This window comes from Triticum aestivum, chromosome 2D, assembly GCF_018294505.1.
Source record: "Triticum aestivum cultivar Chinese Spring chromosome 2D, IWGSC CS RefSeq v2.1, whole genome shotgun sequence".
Lineage (NCBI taxonomy): Eukaryota > Viridiplantae > Streptophyta > Magnoliopsida > Poales > Poaceae > Triticum > Triticum aestivum.
The window spans coordinates 11,528,951-11,551,300 of NC_057799.1; the positions used below are offsets into that span (position 1 = coordinate 11,528,951).

The window sequence follows — 22,350 nt, forward strand, 5'->3', positions numbered from 1 at the left end:
GGCCTCTGCATCATTTAGACGCACAGCCGCAGTCTAAATGATTTTGTAGCATTCACCTTTTATGTGCAAGAATGAACAACTTTTGAATAAAGTGAATCAAATCTGTGTTGCATCACTACTGAAGTAAAAAAAATCCTTTAGTACAAGCTTACAATGGTTCTGAAAAAGTAGTTGTTCTGAAGTTAAACTTCGAAAGTTTGATCACTCTTATAAAACGTTTAGATTATATACTTTGTATGTAGTGGTTGGGTTGAAATGTACAAGTCTATTCGGAATTAAAATGCTAATCAACTTATTTTTTCGAGATCATGTCTATGTTGAAAGTAACAGCATTAAAACACCCGAGAGATTATAAATCAAGGAAAATCTAACCAGCAATCTGGTGCATTCCAGCTATCAATCGATGATATCCAGGAGGAGCCGTAGATTACAACCCAAAGAGGTTGTCACAACAATATACATTGCTTCTATGTTCCTGGTATTGCCCTTTATAAATCTTCAAGGAGTGTTTAACTGATTAACAGTTCCATAACCTGATCAATTCTTGTATAATTGAAGTTAGCTTTGATTTGACTACAGGGATTTGGATCTCCCATAAGTACTTTCTCCTCGCGAGAGTCATTTATCTTTGACAACCGCTACAGCAAGCATTTAACTTTTTTGGTTTCCAGTCCTAGTTGTAGCCACTACATGTCACATATCTGAAAGTGTGTCCTTCGCTCGAAGAGAAATATTCAGCACCAGGGACGTGGTTTTGACGAAAAGATGAGAGACATCAATGCCTATGGGAGTTTGTATAAGTTTACCGCCAAATGTTAACTGCGGTACTGGTCGTAGGAACCACAAATTACTTGACAAGGGCGCACACTGGGAAACATTTATTTGACTGCCTTTTGCGGTTCCTGCTGTTGCGCACAAAAATGAAGGGCTGGTGTTGTACGTTTTCAGCTTTGCAAACTGTGTCAGATGATCCGGGCTGACTTCTGCAAACATTCTTTACTTCAGATTAGCAGAAGTACTACGTACCAGATCTATTCTACTCCCTCCGTCTCATAACGTAAGATGTTTTTAAGCTAACATAGCTCGCAAAAACGTCTTATATTGTGGGACAGAGGAGTACTTCTTTAGATCTCGAGTTGCTCCCTGTATTGGCACTGCAATAATCTAGTAATTTTATAATTTTGCCTCCCGTAAGTTTTCACTGCGTACCAACCTTTTTCATAAGCATAGTCTGTAGGGAAACGGTTACTATTTCATAGTTAGGTTGCTGCCCTGTCTTCACCGAGTTCATACTCTGTTTCCAGCGCTTCAGAATTGGGGCTACATAGATTGTGTCGATGTTGATGGACTGTGCGGCTAAAACGAAGTGATGGGGTTTCTTTTCCCAAAAAAATTGTATAGCGACCCCGAGCTAGGGTTCCTCCCCTGCTCCCCCCGCCGCCGCCGGCCTCCCTCGCCTCCTCCCGCCGGCACCGGCCGCCGGCGCGCGCGCCCCCCGGCCTTCCTCCCTCTCCTCCCTCCTCTTCCCCCTCCCTCGGCGCTCCCGTCGCCCCCTGAGGCGGCGGAGCGCCCCCCTTCGCCGCCGCCGGCAGTGGCCTCCGGCGTGCCCGGGTGGCGCCGGCGACGGCGGACGTCCCTTCCCCGCGCGCCTGGTGGAGGAGTCGGGGCTCCCCTGCCCAGAGGCGGTGCTGTTCGGCTGGCGATGGTGGGGCCTGGCGGCGGAGTTCTGCGGGCCTCCGGTGCTCTCGACGCGACGACGTGGCCGTTGGCTGCGGGGCGGCTGGCCGGCGGCGCCTGCTCGGCCCAGATCTGGGCCCTTTTGGGCCCCATCTGGGCTGGGTCGGACCTGTGGTCCGGGGCGCGACGGCGTAGCTCCCTGGTGATGAGGCGAGGCGGCCGTGGTTGCGATGGTGATGGCTTCGGCGGCCGGCGTGCTGCAACGTGGCTGCGGGGACTGTCCGGACCCGTTGGGATCCGGCCGGGCCAGTGGTCGCCTGGCAAGTCCCTGTCGCTATGTCCGGTCGGCTCCGCGCGGCGGTGGAGGTTGTTCCCTCCTGTCGGCTGCGTTGCGGTTGCCGCCGAGCCCGGTGTCTAATCGTCCTTCCTCCAGGTCTCGTGTTGGTGGCCTCAGTGAGACAGTGAAGATGGTGCGGTATCCGTGGTGGCACAGGCGTCGGTGATACCCCTTCCTCACTACCATCCGCGTACCGGGGGAAACCCTAGGACTTGTCCGGGCAGCAGCGTCGTCGTCGTCGCATTTCTTCATGAAGATATTGCTTGGTACGCGAGGCTTCGGAGTGCTTGGCGGGCGGTGGTACTTCTCCGGAGGGTGCAGCGGTTGTCGGCCATCTTTATTTAGTTGAGCTGCCGGCGTCGGCATTTGTTTCTTTTTTCTTTCTCTCCTTTTTTCTGGGCTTGTTTGTGCTGCTGCCCAGCAAGCTGGTTGTATCAGTTGGATGTTGCTTTATAATCTAAAGCGGGGAAACCCTAACAGTATGCAATTGCAAACAGCTTACATCGCTATATACAAATAAAATACTCCCTCCGTCCCATAATATATAAATAACCACCCACTGCCACTAGTTTCTGCATTCCTAAATGCTCCTCAATGAGAATCTGATGAACTACAGTTCCTCGACAGAATCAGATCGGTGAATAGCATTAGAGTACAACAAATGTTCCCATCACTTCGGTGGATCCATAGAGGCTATAGCAGAATGATGGATATTGCCGATCACTGAGAGCTGATTCTGGTGATCATAGAGTACCACCATCCGGCATGGCGGCACGCCATCACAAACGAAACTCACTGAACATGGACCCATAGAGGGAAAATGCAATGCAGCTCTTGGATGCCACACACCCCTGTATGAGAATAGCATTAAACAAGTATCAGAATTTTTTTTAATCTGAAAATTTTGGATATGAAACCTGAGCGCCCGTTATACACCCGTGTTTATTTTTGTGGAGAATGGGTGCCCGTGGAAATACCAGTAAAAAAATTAATACGGAAAAAAAATTAAAATTTAGCTGAGTAAAAAAAATATTCTCGAAGATAACACCATTTATCGCCATATCTTGGTCATCCGACTTAAGCGCTTGCACAAGCTAGGATGCATATGTTTCAACGTGGACTTCTGATATACCCCATGCCTGGGCAGCCTGCAAGCTCTCGAGACAAGCCATTGCCTCTGCATGTAGTGGGTCTTGGACATGCTATTTTCATATAGGGGTGTGGGGCACCGGAGAGCCACAAATACTCATCCCCGTAGAGACACTATATTGAAGGATCAAACAGGAGTACTAGCACCCCAAAGAAACCAGAAATTACACCGAGGTCCAAGAAGAGATAAGCGTTGGGATCGCCTGAGAGAGACCGCCGTAGCTGAGCACCGTAGAGAGAAAGCGAGACGGCGTCACCGTACCGTCGCCATGGACAACCGTGTGGGAGCAGCAGCGGTCTTCCAGAGAGCTTCCTCGAAGCCGCCCTCGCCCCGCAGACCACGGCTTCACTGCCTTCACCCATCGTTGAAGCCCTCCCCTCTCTCGCGCGCGACTTTTGGCGGCGGCTGGCGGGGCACCCTGATCGGTGAAGGCGCCTCCGGAAAGGTGTAGAGGGGCAGGCTTTACAAATTACAATGGGCGAGAGATGGCCATCAAGCGCATCAATAACAATGAGTTCTCCATAATGGCATTCATACCCTACCACGGCTCCAACACAAACACATCATCCATCTCCTTGGATCGTGTGTGAGTGTGAGCAAGGACAAGCGCCTGTTAACCACCCCGCAAAAGAAAAGAAAAAGGGCCTACTAACAAGGAGGAGAAAGGAGCCAGAAGAGCCAGAGAGGCTTATCGTCTACGAGTACATGGAGAACGGCAATCTCTTCGACCAACTGTACGCTAATCAGGGCTCCTCCATGCTGTCGCCGGTGAGGGTGTCCTGGAAGATGCGCATTGATGTGCTCCTCGGCGTGTCGCGCGCCATCGAGCACCTGCACTGTCATGCCAGCCCTCTGATCATCCATCGGGACATCAAGCCGAGTAACATCCTTTTTTACGCGAGCTGGGTGCCGCGTGTATCGGAAATTCGGCTTGTCGATAACCTGGGACATGGCGAGTGAGGAGGGGTTGGAGCTCCCCATTGTAGGCACATATGGGTACGCCGCCCCTGAGTACGTCCACACGGGTCTTTTGAAGCCGGCGAGCGACGTGTGCAGCCTGGGCATGGTGATGCTTGAGGTTCTGACAGGGAAAAAGGTCGGTTTCCCTAGAAGAGGAGATGTATGTAGAACTGGCATCCTTTGCACTCCCCATCATTGAGGCTGGTAATATTGAGGAGTTGCTGGATAGGCGACTTTTACCGGAGCCAACGCCATGGCAGTTGCAGGCACTGAAGCGTGTGGCACAGATTGCACGATGTTGCGTCAAGTTGGCCTGGGAGGACCGGCCGGCCATATCAGGCATCCTAGTCAACCTCGAGAGGGTGCATGAATTGATCTGTAGAGATGGGCCAGGTTCAGTTGGCGAGTCAGGTTTGTGGCCCTTCTTTGAAAAAGTTTACCTCCGACCGGACTCGCCACATGCCAGGAGCGTGTCATCGGCAGGCTACTATATATTCCGATGCTGCGGATGTCGTTATAGATGTAAGGTAGTGTCGTCGCCGTAGTTTAGAAGCCTGATGTAGGATGCACTGCTTTCTGCTTCTTTGTAGAAGAGTTGCAGTCTTGTATGCAGAAACTCAGAAACTGTAATAAGGTAGTGTCGTCCCCTTCAGCTGATCTTGGATCTGGTTGTCTTATCAATTTCAAATGAAATGAAATGAAATTTGGGGGCTGATGGTCCTTTTATCGAAATTATTAGAACAAATAAATCAAATCAGTTCTTGTGCGACAAGTCCAACGTGTCCCTCAATTGCTTTCTTGTCCCAGTGAAGCGTAATGGGGAGATGGACGTGCTTTCTTTTGCGGCGACGTTGGCTGGAGTACTCTGTTGGTTACCTGTAGATGGTGCCTGTTGTTTCACCTTTAGTGCCACATTGCTAGTTTGTTCAGAGTTACTTCCTGACCCAATAAGTAATACTTCCAGGGTTTGAACATGGGTGGCCTCCTAACTGTAAGTGGAGCCTTTTTTTAGCCCTCGTGTTACACTGTCGCTACTCAAGAAATTATCCCATTGTCGCTGCTCAAGAAGTTATATTCAGCTAGGGCTTCAACATGGGTTGCCTCCTAACTTTGGTAGCCTGCTCGAAACCATAGGCCATCTCGATCAGCCTCGGCTCGTACCCCTGCAACCCACCCAAGCATATCCCGAAGGGGACCCCTTTCTCATTGTAACCCGCCGACACAACGATGCCAGGGTGACCACCGATGGCGAGAAGGCTAGAAATATATATCGCTGTTAGGTGCCACAATGGCGTCCAGTTGGCGTTACTTCATCAGATTCTCCAGCCCATTCGCGTTCAGCTCCTTCAGACACCGGATCGTGGCTCTCTCCACGGTGCCAATGCCGTTTGTGTTTTGGCCCGCGATAAGGTCGGGCTGCCCAAAATCTTTCGACCTCTCCTATACCAACATTTTTTTTTGAGCAACAGAGGGTTTCCCCTCCGATTTCCATTAAAGAAACCAGCGAAACAGCATCTGATATGTTTTTAAACCCGCACAACTTAAGCTAGTCCTATTAAAAGCCATAAAGAGTCTCAAAGTAAAACAAAGCCAAGAAGGAGCTACCGAAAGAAAAGAAGCCGGGAGCCAGGCCCCAGAGGATGAGCCGCATACGTAGTCCCCCCGCTTCACTTCGTTGGAGCACCAAAAGAAGAGGGATTTTCATTCTTGTCACTGCTGAATTCGAAGAACTCCAAAACGCCAACCTTGCGCAGCCTTGTAGACATCATTTGCTACTTGCACGATGAGTTTTGCCCCCAGCATCAACATTTTTACCTCTGGGTCCCTTTTCTGCAAAATAGCCCAGTCAGAAATCCATCCACATAGCATTTTCACAATTCCCATTGGGTCAGAATTTTTTTTCTATCAAATATAATATCATTTTTGCATCTCCAAATCGCCCATAACAGCGCTAAGATGCCAACCAGTACAAGCTTCTTACTATCTTTCTAGAAATTTTTAAGCCAGTTTCCAGGACAATCATCAAGGTCTCTAGGAGTACATTTTAAATCAAACGCGCATCTTACTAATGCCCAGATAATTTGGCTACCGAGCAAGAGTAAAACAAGTGATCAATTGTTTCATCTTTACCGCAGAACACGCAATGTTTATCTCCTTTCCACCCTCTTTTTAACAAGTTATCTCTAGTAAGTACGCTTTTCCTCGCCATAAGCCATAGGAAGAATCTAATTTTAGCAGGAACTTTAATTTTCCACAAGAATTTCCTGGGAAACCCCACATCAATCTTAATCAAATGTCTGTATAAAGACTTGACAAAAAACTTTCTATCAGTGGTCAGCATCCACAGAGGTTTATCTCTACCCCCATGCATCAGAACTTCCTCACATCTCACTTTCATGCTATTCCAAAGTTGCTCAGTGTCACATAAAGTGATCTCCTTAAAGTAAAACCACTCCAACCTTTATCAACAGCATCTCTAACTGTTATCCCATGATCATTACTAATAAAGAATAAAGAAGGGTAAGCCTCTTTAAGAGGTTTATCCCCTACCCACCAATCTTCCAAAACCTAGTATTTTTTTCATCCCCCAATTTTTTCTTAATATGTGGGTAGAAGTATTTTCTAACTTCCAAGATATTAGACCAAAACTGGGAGTCCCCACTTTTATGTTTGATTCCAGAGAGACAATTGTCCCCTGCATTTTTTTGATAATACCTGCCAAAAACCCTCATCGTTCTCTATTTTCCACAACCACTTAGCTATCAAAGCAATGTTAAACATCTCAATGTTGGTAATCCCCAGCCCCCCTTGCTGTTTTGGAAGACAACAAGTTTTCCAGTTCACCAGGTGGTACTTCCTTTTATCCTCTTCTGATTGCCATACCATCCTGGATCTGTAGAAATCTATTTTTTTCCTAACTCCAGCTGGTAAAAGATAAAAGGACATCATGTATATAGGAATATTGGATAAGCAGGACTACACCAAAGTGACTCTACCTGCAATATTTAGTAGTCTACCCTGCCAACAGGCACATCTTTTCTCAATTTTCTCAGTTACATTTTTCCGCATTTTATTTCTAATTCTTTTGTTGGACACAGGTAAGCCAAGATATTTCAGGGGTGTCTCTCCCAGAATGCAGGTGAAAATGACCTGATATAAATCTTTTCTCTCTATAGCTCCCCCAAACAACAATATTTCACTTTGATGAAAATTTATTGTTAGGCCAGACATCTGTTCAAAAGCAGTTAAAATAAATTTCAGATTCCTAGCAGAATTTTCATCATCTTGAATCGGGAAGATAGTGTCATCCGCATATTGTAACATATTGACCCCATTTTCATGGTAATCAGTAAGTACCCCTTTCACAAACCCTTCCATTCTAGCTTTATCTAAAATAATGGCAAGGGCATCAACTGCAAGATCAAACAACAGGGGAGATAAAGAATCACCCTGTCTAAGCCCTTTAAACGTTTTGAAGTAAGGACCTATGTCATCGTTTACTTTGAATCAAACATGCCCCCCCCCCTCATCGTGTGCATTACCCAGTCACACCATTTATCAGGGAATTTTTCTAATTTGAGCATCTTATGGACAAAGGGCCATTTGATTTTGTCATATGCTTTTTCAAAATCAACTTTGAATAGCATAGCACTTTGTTTTTTTAGTGTGAATAGAATTAAGAGCCTCACGTAGTATCACAACACCCTCCATAACATATCTACCTTTCACAAAGGCAGTTTGAATTGGAGAAATAATTGGGTTAACTACCTTGCTCAGTCTGTTCATCACCACTTTAGTGATAATCTTGAAACTGACATTCAAGAGACAAATTGGCGTAAACTTTTGAATTTGTCTAGCATCTTTAACCTTTGGTACTAGGGTAATAATCCCATAATTCAATCTGGCCAAGTCAACTTTGCCACTATGAAAATCATCTAAAATTTCTTTTAAGTCTATCTTGAGCAACTCCCAAAAATGCTGGTAGAAATCTACAGCAAATCCATCAGGGCCTGGACTTTTGTTTTTCTCCATGTTGAAAACCACATCCCTGATCTCTTCTACACTAAAAGGTTTGATCAAATCAGATTCTTCCTGTGGGGAAATACCCTCAGGGTTTTGGATGTCCAAGTTAATGCTAGACTTGTCAGCTTGACCAAATAGGGTTTTATAGTAATTGGTAATGTGTTCCATGAGTTTAGCATCACCCTCAATGAGCTCCCCCTCATGTTCTAGAGTTGTTATCCTATTTTTCCTTCTTCTGCCATTAACCTTGGCATGGTAGTATCTAGTGTTAGAGTCTCCCTCCTTTATCTCTCTATCTTTATATCTTTGCTGCCATTTAATTTCCTCCATCTTAAGGATATCTTTCAGTTCTTTCCTCCAATTCTTCTGAATCTCTCTATCTTGTGCACTAAGACCATTATTTTCAGCTTTTTTGTCTATCTCATCTAATAGCTCTAGCAATTCTTTCTTCCTTTTTCTGTAAGCAGCATTTGCATTGATAATCCATCCTCTGATTTTCTGTCTAATGTTTCTCATTTTAATTTGCCACCTGTCTAAGCTAGATCCTTTACATTTAATATTCCAATTTTTTTCCACAAAATCTTTAAACCCTTCCATAAGCATCCAGGCATTTTCAAATCTGAAAATGGACTGGCTTTTTTTGTGGTCACCAGTGTCTAACAACAAAGGGGTGTGGTTAGATATCTCCCTTTCCATGGCATTCACCATGGCCAGGGGGTATTTGTCTTCCCAATCAGGGCAGATTAAAATTCTGTCAAGTTTCTCATATGTGGGCTTAGACAGATTATTTGCCCAGGTGTACTTCCTTCCATTCAAAGGGAGGTCTCTGAGCCCAGCATGTTCAATAATAGCATTAAAGACAAAGCTAAAATGATCCAGTCCTTCAGGTTTGTTCTTTTCAGAACTGTTTCTGATAAGATTAAAGTCACCTCCAATCACACAAGGTTGTGGATTATCTTGATAAAATCTAGAAAGCTCAGCTAAGAAGGCTGCTTTCCCATCTTTTTGAGCATCACCCTAAACTGTAACTAGATTCCAGCTAAATTTAGCTATTTTGTCAAACAAATGAATTTTAACAAAATAATTTCTCTTTTCTACCTGTATCACATCAAAACAGTCATTGTTGATCCCTACTAAGATTCCACAAGATTTCCCTCTAGGGGCAATCCATTCCCAGAGGAAATTTCTCCCTCCAGCAAGGTTATGCAACTCATTTTTTGTAAAATCACTTCTAATAGTTTCCTGGAGTCCAACAAAATCCAGTTGTTTCTCCAGGATGGTATCTCTAATAAAATTCTTTTCAATATCTTGCCCAATTCCTCTCATATTCCAAAATAGGCCTCTCATTTTTTTCCTTTTATTTTTCCTCCCCTTGTTCCCTCCACTCAAGATGGATTTTTCTCCAGCTCCAAAGGCCGGCATCACACCTCTCATTTTTCTGTTACTAGAAAAAAATCTTTTTTAATTTATCATAGTGTTCTTGTTCTACATCATCCCCAGTGTTATCTCCTTCTGAATACAAATCTTCCAATTCAACATCTCCAATGTCAATGAGACTTGGAGAGTCATCTTTTTTCTCCTCCCTATTTTTATTAATTGAATTTTGGATATATATATATATATATATATATATATATATATATATATATATATATATATATCTTCTACCCTGTTCCATATTAGAGATTAGGTCTAGATTATGTGCAACCAAATCTAAAGCACACCCCAAATCAATCCCAACTTTGCTTGCCATATCATATAAAGAAATTTTTTCATTTGAAAGAGTAGAGCTCTTACCATAATTGTCTTTTTCAGCAGCCCTTTCCTTGGCCAGATCTTCTATTTTAGAGTCTTTCTTGTCCATGTTTCTGTCACTTCTTCTAGTAGGTCCATCTTTATCTTTGTCCTTGTCATTTTCCTCCTTTTTGTGAATTCCTAATTTTGAGCCTAGGGATTCCATCGAGTCTTGGCTTGCTGAATAATCCACTGGTTCTGCATATGCATCTTCAGCAATGTGGTCCTGTGGAGTTTCAGACTCAAGCTCATTTTTCTCACCTAAGTCTTCTCCATATATATCTTTATCTTCCCAAGCATCAATTTTTTCCATGCACTTGTTAATAAGCTCTTGTTGGCCTTGAATCATTTCTAGCAAATTCTTCTTCTCTATTTCCCAATTAGTATTCTTCTTTTCCTCCACAGCTCTCCAGACATCATTTCTGCATCTGATTTCTTCAACCTCTTGGAATTTTTTTAAAACTTTGTCTAGCTCAGCCTCAACTTTCTTTCTCAAACCCACTTCCAACAGGTAATCTTTCTGTATCTTCAATATTTTCTCATTTTTCTGTTGCATTTTTTCAAATTGTTTGAGCCCCACACTTCCCAGAGAGATATTTTCCTTAAACCCATTTCTCCAATCTTAATTTTTTTCTGGCCTCCCATTGCTATTTTGTATGATTCAGTCTCCATGTTCTCAAACTTCCTTTTTTCTTCATACCACCCCTGTTCAACCACCTCTTCTAACTCCATACTGATTATGTAAATCATCAGGTCCTTGTCAGTTATCTCAGTATGGTGGGGTATTTTTTCATAATCTCTGACTCCCACTTTAGCACTAATTTTTTCTTTCAGGATAGTGGTCATATCAATTTCTAAGACAGGACCAATAGAAGCAGCCACCTCACACATTCCAAAAAAGTGCCTAAAGCACTCAAGGATTTTTCCAAACTGTACCCACACTGTGTGTAGTTTGACAACGGCCTGAGTGTCATAGGTCCAACTGTCTACATTGATCACAGCATTGGTTCCCAGCAAGTTAAAGTTTCCAAATTTGTGGAGCTCTGTCAGCTTCTCTTGCTAGGGAATCTCATCAAATAAGCTCTATCTCCATGTTTTTTGCATCTCCACTGCCAGTTCCAACTGAACATGTAATTGAAACCCTCCAGGAACTGTGTTTCATTGATCTCCCCTGAAGAAATGTGCACAATGGCCATAGGATTAGTCTATTCACTACTGACCACCTCTTTAGAATTTTGCACCAGCAGCACACCAAGACCTCTGGTAGCATATCCAAGAAACTTTGGGGTAGGTTTGATTTGCTTCAGCCATGCACATTCCTCAGTAACATGGGAGTTCTTGCCACAAATGATGCAATTAGGAAACTTGCAGTCTCTAGTCAGATGTCTGGTGTCTTTGCACTTATTGCAAATCATTCTGAAGTTACCCCCAGCTTTGTTTTTATCCATATTCTCTCTCTGCCCAAACCTGTTGTTCTGACTCCAGCCTTTCTGCCCTTGTTTATTTCCCATATCTACGTCAACTTCACTTTTTCCATGTATTCTTTCCCTCCAGCAAGCACTCTTTTGGTCTCATCAGGTAAATTGCCTTGACTGCTTCCAGGGAGGACAACGATTCCTCCCCCAGATGTGCTTTCTATCTTTTGTTGGGCCATCTGGGCCATCAAGGCCCCGAACCACTGCTGCTGTTGGATCAGATCAAAAGGAGAAGCCAGTGCCGCGACATCATCTTTGCCCTTAAGCTCCCTTTTCATATGTTCCTCTTCCAATCTCTTCACAGTTTCTTCCTTGGAGCTCACAGGCAACCTCAGATCTGCCATCTTTCTCTTCTCTTCCTCCCCCTGCTGATCAGATTTCCTCGATCCTTCTCTGTATCCGAATCTCCCACCGCCTCTCTCATTGTTGGGGTAGGTCTCTCTGAATCTATCTAGGTCCTCTTCCTTCCTTCTATACTGGAAACTATCTCTTCCCCTCTATTAAATCTTCCTCCTCCCCGATATCCACCAGGCCCTCGGTTCATCTTCTCTCCTTCTTCCCTCTCACCAAGCGGCGGCGTGGGAAGGGGAAACCCTAAGTCCTCAAGGGGGTCACACTCTCTCTCAAAGCAGAGGAGAGGCATACTATTTATAGGTAGGAAAGCTCGGGAAAGCGTATTGCTAAAACCCGCTTCCCCTTTTGTTTTGTCCACTTTTTCCATGTCTTTTTTTGATGTATTTTCGCCTCAATCGGGGAGAGACATCTCATTTTTACTCATCGTCTCATCAGGAATTATAACATGGCATCCAATAAAGACCATATCATCTAGATACACTTCTTCGCTAGACCAGAAATTAGGAATATGCGCAAAATTAACACTATTCATTTCTCAGCCATATAAATGCTTCTTCTAGCCAGGTCTGGATCGACCTTGCAACTTGATTCTCTAATGGAACTAGTGCCATCACTCTGAGTAATTTTTCTGGCAGAATTGCTGTAGGCAATATCTCTCATATTCTCTCTATTTTTATCCTCAATAGCCCCCATCATTTTTGGATCTGAAGAAATTTTCTCATAATCAGAACCCAACCATGATCTAGTTTCATTTTTATCCCCATTCCTACCAGTCAATCGACTCTGTTTGTCCTATACCAACATGTAAATAAATTTTCTATGAACATACATAAAGAGCAAATTTCACCAAGTGCCATGTTGATTCTACCTATTTTTCAAGAGTCATTCCGTCCTTGGTGCTGAGGTTTCAAAATGGTTGAAGGCCATTCCTCCTATCCTTGCAAGCAGTTTCTTCAGGAAAAATATAATGACGATGTCCAGCTATATCGCCGTGTAGCTTACAAGTCTGTTGTAGGATGTACTGCGGTTTGCGGATGGATTCATGTTCTTGGCTTGGCGGTATGGTCACCTTTCAGTTTCTTTGCTCTCAGTTGCAGTTTTGTATGCTGAAAATGTAATACGGATAGGTAGTGTGGGCAGACTTTTTGAGATTGAAAGCCTGGGGGAAGAGTTCCCATTGAACTGATTTTGGATCGGGTTGTCTTATCAATTTCATATGAATTGAAACTGGGTGCTGATGCTCCTCTTATCGGGGTAGAGTTCCCCTTCAAGTTCAATGTGCGTGTGCTGGAGGATGCACATCTCAAGGCGACGGGAACCCGATGACGCGGCTATAATGAATTGTTTCTTTTTCCCTTTTTTAAACTAGATAGACTAAAATGGTGTTGGGGATACAAATAATGTTGGGTGTGGCATCAGGACAAACAAAACGACCAATCTCAAGAGAAACAAAAGTTGTAGTGATAACCCACAAGTATAGATGATCGCAACCGTTTTCAAGGGTAGAGTATTCAACCCAAATTTATTGATTCGACACAAGGGGAGCCAAAGAATATTCTAAGTATTAGCAGCTGAGTTGTCAATTCAACCACACCTGAAAAACTTAATATCTGCAGCAAAGTATTTAGTAGCAAAGTAGTATGGAAGTAACGGTAACAGTGACAAAAGTAACAGCACCAGTTTTGTAGCAATTGTAACAATGGCAACAAAAAAGTAACATAGCAAAGATCAATCTGTGAAAAGCTCGTAGGCAATGGATTAGTGATAGATAATTATGTCGAATGGCATTCATCATGCAATAGTTATAACCTAGGGTGACACAGAACTAACTCTAATTCATCAATATAATATAGGCATGTATTCCGAATATAGTCATACGTGCTTATGAAAAAGAACTTGCATGACATCTTTTGTCCTACCCTCCCGTGGCAGCGGGGTCCTAATAGAAACTAGGGGATATTTATGCATCATCAGATTCTCCCAGCATCGATTTGATGTCAGCTCATTATCATGATTTATCTCTTAAATTTATCATGATTTATCTCTTAAAACAAAAGCTTACAGAGTGTAGTCTCTCCACCTTCAGTACCACATTGCTTGTTTATTCAGTGTTGATTGCTTGCCCAAGAATAATACTATCAGGTTTATTTTTGGCCCGAAAAAAGAAAAGTGTAAGTGGAGCCTTTTTGAGCCGTAGTGTTAAATTACCACTACTCTACTCAAGAAGTTATATTTAGCTAGGGCTTGAACATTGGTGGCCTCCTCACTTTGGTAGCCTGCTCGAAAGCATATGCCATCTCGATCAGCCTCGGCTCGTACACTTTCAGCCCGCCAAAGCATATGCCAAAGGGGACACCCTGCTCGTCATACCCCACCGGCACAACGATGCAAGGGTTGCCGCCGATGGCGAGAAGGCTGGAAGCGTCGTCGTTGGGCGCCAGGATCGCAACCAGTTGGTGCTCCTTCATCAGTTTCTCCAGTCCATCCGTGTTCAGCTCCTTCAGGCGCCCGATTGCGGCTCCCTCCACAGGGCCAATTCCATTTGTATCCTCGGCTGCAATAAGGTTACTCTGCCCGAAATCTTTCATCCTCTCCAGCAGCAAACATGGACTCTCAGTCTGAGGTTCGTGGGATAAGTAAGTGCCCAAAATATTCATGGGTTAACTGAGTAGACAATTTTATGACACTTTGGAAGAGTAAAGATTGAACACTTCTGAAGCTATATATACTGTGTTACCTCTATGGGATGTGCGTTGTTGAATGCTATAACTTGGGTGAGGGAGCGGACCGGAGATGAGACCAAGTCTGCCAAATACGCGTTCAGGCTTAGCTTGAACTCTGCTTGCATCGCGATCCCCTCGTTGGATCCAATATCGACGGTGATGTCCAGGTTCTCGATCACCACGGCTCCGAGTTTCCATTTGGAATAATCAAGATTCAATTAATGATCTATTCTTTAAGCTAGTCTGATGTTTGTCATATTCATCGATCGACTGTGAAACCTAAATTGTCTGCACCTCATTGTGGCTAGGTGCTGCTTCTACACATTCAGTCGTGGCTGTCTATATCCTTGGAAGAAGCCATTGAGGACGCCGATCCTTTTCCCCATCAACCCGTCTTTCTTCAGGAATTGTGCGGACCCGCCGCGAGGGATGTACTTGGATGCTGCTCCGGTGGCCGCGGCGTCATGCGGGTCATAGCCGACGATGGCGTCTAACACCGTTTGGCACATCGGTCTGCATTGCAAATTGAACGTTGAACATTTTGAATTTCCAATGGAATTTTCGGAATTTTTAAGTTTTTTTCTCGCATGAACATTTTGTAAATTCCAATGAAAATATTTGTAATCCCAAAATTCTGACGAGATTCAAATTAAACACAAACTAAATTTAAATTATGCAAAATAAGTGAATTTTATAGATCGGGATCTGAAACATTCCTGTCACCAATTAGGAGGACAGGAAGGGTTACCCGACGCCGACGGTATCCTGCAACAGGGTGATGGGGACGACGCCGGCGCGGCTGGTGAGACCGAGGGTGGGATTGATGCCGACCACGGAGTTGAACGACGACGGGCAGAGTTTGTAGCCGTCCATCTCTGTACCCAGCATCACGGCCGCCATGTTCGCCGCCGCGGCAACGCCCGACCCGGTGCTCGACCCGCAGGGGGTGGACGTCAGCACGTACGGGTTCCGCGCCTGGCCGCCGCGGGCGCTCCACCCGTCGTCGACTTGGTGGAAGCTGGCCCACTCAGACAGGCTGGCCTTGCCGAGCACCACGGCGCCGGCGCGCGCAGCCGGGCCACCACGCCGGTGTCCCGCCTCACCACGGAGCCGAGCAGCGCGAAGGAGCTGGCCGTCATGTTGAGCGCATCGCGGGTCGCGATGTTGTCCTTGAGCAGGACGGGGACGCCGTGCAGCGAGCCAGTGGCATTGCCAGAGGAGCGTCGATCTGCATCGGCGTGCTTCGCATGCCGGAGCGCGTCCGGGTTGACCTCGATGACGGCGTGCAACAGCGGGTTGAGGCGGCCGATCTGGTCCAGGTAGAATCGGACGAGCGCCGTCGAGGTCAGAGTGTCGTTGCTGAAGCCGAGCTGGATGGCGTCGACGGTGGCCTCGTGGAACACGAAGCTGTGCGCGGCACCGGCGCCGGCCACCAGAGCCAGGACGGCAGCAGCAGCTTGCAGCTGCAGCGAAGCCATGATGTTAGCTTAGCTAAACGGTGGCAGTGGAGTCGGTGTGGCCTGAGCTTGTCTGCTCGTTTGTGTATTTTCATGGTGGTCGCCTTTAGCCTTTGTTCAGAGGCCCCCCCATGAGTTTGTCTATATTCCACTCACTTTTTTTCCTGGCTGCCTGTCTAATTTTACTACTTTTCAGACGCTGCATTATCTAAAAGAAAGATGCTCCACAAGTGGGAATCCTATTTTACCATGTACAAAAAAAGAGGTACAAACTCGAGACTCTGAAAATTGCCAACGGTGCTCAGCTCGTTTTCAAAGTACAAATTTCTGACAGAACGAGAAGTGCCAAAGAATATATTTATAAGCCTTAAGAGTTGAGTTACCTATTCAATCACGCGTGGAAATAACTTGCCTGCAGCAATTTATTAGTAACACGGTAATACAATAGCAGTAGTGGTAAAGTTGCAGTAGCTGAAATAGTAACAAGTTTGCAGGGTAGTACCATAGCGCGACAGTAGTGAATGTAATGGAAACAATAGCAGTAAAAGCGTAGGCATGTTGTAAGCGGTGGGTTGTTCGGATTAGATTCAATATGCAATGGCCATAATGTAGAGCGACAACAAACTAGCTCCAGTTTATCAATCATATGTAGGCATCCATTTCATATATAGTTATACGTGCTTATGATAAGAACTTGCATAATATTCTTTGCCATACCCTACCGTACAGCAGGTTCTAATGGAAACTAAGAGTAATTACAATGCTCCTTTTAATAGAGAAGCGGAACAAAGCATTCAGGTACTGTGAATACATGTAATCCTCAAGTTAAAGTCATGCACGTTGATATTCCAATTGTTTCCACTTTGAGGTCTAGGGTTCAGAAAGTAATAGGTGCGTACAACTTGCAGATGAGATCAAGTACACAAATATATTCATGGAAACATAGAGATTTCATATCTGAAATCATGGCACTCGGACCCTAGTGACAAACATTAAGCATAAGAATGTCATAGCAAGATCAATCCCAAAACAAAGTGGATACTAGGCATCAAGCCGTAACAAATCTGACATCGATTACATATGAAATCTCATCCAAATGTCATCTACCTCCATATGCCTACAGAAGAATTCTTCACACATGGATGTGAGCATCATGAAATTGGATGAGGAAGGGTTTGTGATGAAGATGGTGACGACTCCCTTCTCTGGAGCCAGAAACGGACTTTAGGGGAAGAACGGGAGGTGGCGGTGTCTCCATATCGCGAAAAGTTCTGGTAAATATTTTTGCTTTTTTCGGCATATATAATAATTTATGACGGTAGAATCATTGTCAGGCGGTGGCCAAGGGCCCCACACGGCCAAGTGGCGCGGCCACATCAGGCCGTGTGGCGGCCCCCCTCTGAGCCATCTTTGCTCCAAAGTTCCTTAAATATTCCAAAATAATTCTCCAAAAATCCCCGACCAATTTCGAGTACTTTTATTTCTGCACAAGTACAACACCATGGTTGTTCCACTTAAAACAACTTCAGTCCGGATTAGTTTCATTCAAATCTTACAAATTAGAGGCCAAAAACAATAATAAAAGTGTTTGAAAAAGTAGATACGTTGGAGACATGTCAATCGTCCTCAGGCTCGTCATGCCCCTCGAGGAAGTCGTGGATTGATTGGTGATGAAGTGGCTGGCAGGTGGGTGGCAGAAGACCGCTCCTTCTTCATGTGGCCGATAGAGAACTGGGCCGCATAGAACAGGCTCACCACGTAAGTCGACGACGAATTCCAGGTTGTCAAAGAAGAAAACTTGGCATGCAAAGAAGGTCTCGGCAGACTCAAGGCAGCCCACAAAGTTAGCAACAAAAGTTATTGAACCAAAAGTGAAAATCTAACCCGACGTGTAGATGCAGAAGTTGTTGGAAGATCTCATCTGGATGCCAGTTCCACAAGAACGACACGTGCCTGGCACGCTACTCTCGGTGTAGATTCCGGCAGACCTTTCGGTAGGGTACCGTGACTACCTGAAAAGTCTAGAGGGAAAACATGAGATCGATTTACCCAGGTTCAAGCCCTCACGGTGGAGATAAAACCCTACTCCTTCTTTTATTGTATTTATTGGATGGGGTACAATGAGTAAATGGGAGCTCATAATGATCGTAGGTATACAGAAGGGTGAAGACCGAGTGCTTATCAACTAGACATGCCTCATCTTATAAAGGGTGCCCGGGGCTAGGGTTTACAAGAATCCTAGCTAGTATCTAAGGCGGCTGACACGAGCCCATAATGATCTGGCCTCCTTGTCTTGCATTGCAGGGATGTCGGTTCCTTCCTTCTAGAGGGCCCAAAGGCTGCTTTGAAAATGGGGCCGTAAAATAGCTTGGGGTCCTAGGACGGCATGATGGGCTGACTTCCGGTGTCCTGCGGCACCCCTCGGTCGTGGCACTATGAAACGACATATTTGAAAAGGCATTGCGGATTTTTCGGTGGTTTCTCCAGGAGGCGTGGTTTGGTTCTTCTTTGGGCCCACGAGTCGTCCTTGCTCTTGTTCGGCTACTCATGTGCTCATGCTCGGTTGTGAAATGGTGGCGTTCAATACTGCATTTGGTTATGTATTGTTTGTGTTGCTTTCTCTGTTTGTATTATTTTTCCTCTCATATACTTTAATTTGTTAGAAACAGTTTAGCTTCACCTGTTAAGAGGATGAAATCCTACTTTGTGAACACCTTTTGGGGTAATGAATGGTGTTATGTATCAGATTAGATTACACAGAGAAATTATAATGATTAAAATAGATGATTTTAAATCCATTCTGAGGTACTCTAAATGAACATGCTTACTTAAGTCTAATTATATGCCATTTATGTTCAACGAAATATACCAGAAAAAAACTAAAATCTCACTAAATGCAGTGTCTCCAACTGTTGTGGCGATTTTGCAGTAATATACTAGGTTTTGGGATTTTGTGGCCAGAAATATAAGTGAAACCTCTTTGTGTCGTAGTGTGTTACATTGTCGCTACCCATGAATCTATATCTAGTTCTTTTAGATTGTGCCACCTGGCTAGCTAAGGCTTGTACATGGACGGCCTTCTCACTTTGGTAGTATGCTCGAAGGAATAGGCCAGTTTGATCAACTTGGCGGATATCCATAGCCCGCCGTAGCATTTCAGAGTGGTATTGCAAAAGTACTCGCTTATGGAAGTTTAGTTTCATAACTAACATATGTGTCAACAACATATACACAAGAAGATCAAAAAATAGGTACAAAAGAAATTCTCCACCTTTAGAACCACATTGTCGATTTATTCGGAGTAGCACTTGCATACAATCCTTGTTGGCCCAAAAAGTAACATTTCAGATTTATTCTTTTACACTAAGGGAGAACAGTGCAAGTGGAGACTTTTTGGGCCATGGTGCGTCACATTGTTGCTACTCAAGAAAGTTATGCGACCTAGCTAAGGCTTGAACATAGGTGGCCTTCTCACTTCAGTAGCCTGCTCGAAAGCATAGGCCATCTCGATCAGCCTCGGCTCATATCCCTGCAGCCCGCCAAAGCATATGCCAAAAGGGACACCCTTCTCGTTGTACCCAGCTGGCACAACGATACCGGGGTGGCCGCCAATGGCGAGATGGTTGGAAGCATAATGCTCGGGTGCAACGATCGCGTCCAGTTGTTGCTCCTTCATCATCTTCTCCAGGCCATTCGCGGAGAGCTTCTTCAGCAGGCGGATCCAAGCTCTCTCAACATGGCCAATGCCATTTGTGTTTTGGGCTAAGATAAGGTTTTGTTGCCCGAAATCTTTTAGCCTCTCCTGTACAAAATGTAAGTAAAATATCTAAGAAAGTATATACAAAATAAACTCCATTAGCTACCATCTCCTAGTTAGAATTTTATTGCCTGATGTCCTCTGCAGCATGATTCTACACTGTTTGAATCTATAACAGGACTGAAGAGATGAAAGCTAGAATGAGTTTTTTTTTTCCGTATGCTTGCCTCAATAGGATGCGCTTTGTTGAAAGCTATGATGCCTGCAAGAGAATGGACTGGAGAGTAGGACAGGTCCGCCAAGTACTCGTTTATGCTCAACTTGAACTCCGTCAGCATGGCAGTCCACTCATTGGAAACAATATCTTGACGGCCGGTGGCAATGTCAAGGTTCTCGATCACCACGGCTCCGTGTTTCCTACAACGAAAACTAATAATCAATCCAATGTTTCATGTAAGTATAATTTGCACTAGTCAGGGAGATTTGAAGTGTGATAACCTAATTGTGGCGAGGTGCTGTTTGTACACCCTCATCTGCTTCTCTCCAACTCCTTGAAAGAATTCATTGGGGACACCGATTCTCTTCCCTTTTAGCCCATCCTTCTTCAAGAACTGAAGATATCCGCCGCGAGGGATGTACTTGGATGCTGTTCGAGTGGCCGCGGCATCGAGCTTGTCGTAGCCAACGATGGCGTCCAGCACGTGGACTGCATCCGACACTGTCCGACACATCGGTCTGCAACATTGCAAATAGCATGCGGAACATTTCAAATTTCCAATGATTTTTTCAAATCACAAAATCCCCAGTCAGATTCAAGTTAAATCCAGACTAAATTTAAGTTGAGTAAACTTAATTGAAATTTTATATTGAGTGAGTGAGGTCCAAGATTTTTATGCTGCCTAAATTTCAAAGCTCGGTGATTGGGATAAAAAGAAGATATAGGGGAGAAGTACCCGACGCTGTCTTGTCTAGGGGTGATGGGGACGACGCCGGCGCGGCTGGTGAGCCCGACGGTGGGCTTGATGCCGACCACGGAGTTGAACGACGACGGGCAGAGTATGGAGCCGTCGGTCTCGGTACCCAGTGTCACGGCCGCCATGTTTGCCGCCGCGGCCACGCCCGACCCGGAGCTCGACCCACACGGGTCGGACGACAACACATACGGGTTGCGCGTCTGGCCACCGCGCGCGCTCCACCCGTTGTGGACGTTTCGGAAGTTGGCCCACTCGGAGAGGCTGGCCTTGCCGAGCACCACGGCGCCAGCGCGCCGCAGCCTGGCCGCCACGCCGGCGTCGCGCTTCACCACAGAGCCGAGGAGCGCCAGCGACCCAGCCGTGGTGTTGAGAGCGTCACAGGTGGCGATGTTGTCCTTGAGCAGGACGGGGACCCCATGCAGCGCGCCCGTGGCCATGCCGCGACGGCGTTCGGCGTCAGCGCGTGCTGCCTGCCGGAGCGCGTCCGGGTTAACCTCGATGACGGCGTGCAGCAGCGGGTTCATGCGGCGGATCTGGTCCAGGTAGAACCGGACGAGGGCGGCCGAGGTGAGGCTGCCGTTGCGGAAGCCGAGCTGGATGGCGTCCACGGTGGCCTCATGGAACTCGAAGCTGTGCGTGACGCCGGCGGCCGCTAGCAGAGCTAGGACGGCGGCGACAGCCTGCAGCCGCAGCCAAGCCATGCCTGCTTAGCTGAGCCCTGGACTAGACGGTGTCGGTGTGGTTGGTGGCCTGGCTATGGCTAGTTCTGGATGTTTTATAAATTAGTAAAGTATGACCAGCCGCGCGTGCTCCACTCAGTTTTTGTCTGTTTGGCGCTTTCCATATGCTGCATCATCGTTTGGAAAGATGCTTCATGAGCGGCGGGAATCCTATGAAAATTGGGGCCGCCAGCTGCGCGTGCTCCACGAGTCTGTTGGATCCACTCAGTTCTTTTTGTCTTTTTAGCACTCCTCATATGTTGCATCATCGTTTGAAAAGATTCTCCATGATATAAGCGCTGGAATCCTATGAAAATTGAGGCTGGTAGTATCACTTGGTTTGGGCTCTTGGCCTGCTCTTCCTCTTCTTGGGCTCTTGATGAAGACGGAACGCAATACAAAGATGAAGGTGGTGCACATATCTCGCTTATAAAAAACAACCGCCAGAAGGCACCACCGGTTGATGTGGCCAAGATACATGTTGATGCAGGGCTGTTGCCACCGGCCGGAGGAGGTGCTGCAGCCGCCGTGTGCAGGGATGACCACGGCGCCTTCCTTGAGAGCTCTGCACTTGTTGTACAAGGCGTCCTAGATCCAGCTGCACTTTGAGGCGATCGCGTGTAGGGAAGCATTCTCCTTGGCAGAAGACCTGAACATTCAGCGGATGCTGATTGCATCTGACTCCAAGCAAGTGGCGGGTGATATAAACACAGGTAACCGAGGAAGATATGGTACGGTGATTAAGGAAATTCGGCAGAGAGCTTCTCATTCTATATGTAGTTGTACCTATGAGAGTCATGACTCGAACATTGAGGCACATAGTCTGGCGAAAATTGCTCATTCCTTAGCCCATAACGACATGTGTGGCTAGGCCATTCTCATGATCCAAGATGTATCCCACAAACTGTGGCTTTTGATCGTAAATAAATCTCGGATTACCCCCAAAAAAC

General features: G+C 45.6%; 1 protein-coding gene and 2 pseudogenes across 1 annotated transcript; 1 reads left to right on the plus strand and 2 right to left on the minus strand.

Moving 5' to 3' along the window:
• Window positions 1–3,869: 3,869 nt before the first annotated feature.
• LOC123055479 (putative serine/threonine-protein kinase-like protein CCR3) lies at window positions 3,870–4,669 on the plus strand (annotated as a pseudogene).
• Window positions 4,670–13,875: 9,206 nt separating this feature from the next.
• On the minus strand, window positions 13,876–16,043 carry LOC123051062 (probable amidase At4g34880; annotated as a pseudogene).
• Window positions 16,044–19,213: 3,170 nt separating this feature from the next.
• On the minus strand, window positions 19,214–21,459 carry LOC123051057 (probable amidase At4g34880). The gene is made up of 4 exons (XM_044473813.1): window positions 20,661–21,459; window positions 20,206–20,442; window positions 19,935–20,124; window positions 19,214–19,752 (listed from the first exon to the last, which is right to left on the minus strand). The coding sequence occupies exons 1-4, from the start codon at window positions 21,380–21,382 to the stop codon at window positions 19,396–19,398; spliced, it is 1,506 nt and encodes a 501-aa protein (XP_044329748.1). The 5' UTR covers window positions 21,383–21,459; the 3' UTR covers window positions 19,214–19,395.
• Between the last annotated feature and the right edge of the window lie 891 nt (window positions 21,460–22,350).

What these genes read in the sequence shown, in the direction of transcription:
- LOC123051057 (XM_044473813.1), bottom strand. Translation starts at nt 21,382, where the DNA reads ATGGCTTGGCTGCGGCTGCAGGCTGTCGCCGCCGTCCTAGCTCTGCTA. An exon ending in CAGCACCTCGCCACAATTAG is followed by an intron (nt 20,125 to 20,205) that starts GTTATCACACTT and finishes TTTTCGTTGTAG; the next exon opens with GAAACACGGAGCCGTGGTGA. An exon ending in ACAAAGCGCATCCTATTGAG is followed by an intron (nt 19,753 to 19,934) that starts GCAAGCATACGG and finishes CATTTTGTACAG; the next exon opens with GAGAGGCTAAAAGATTTCGG.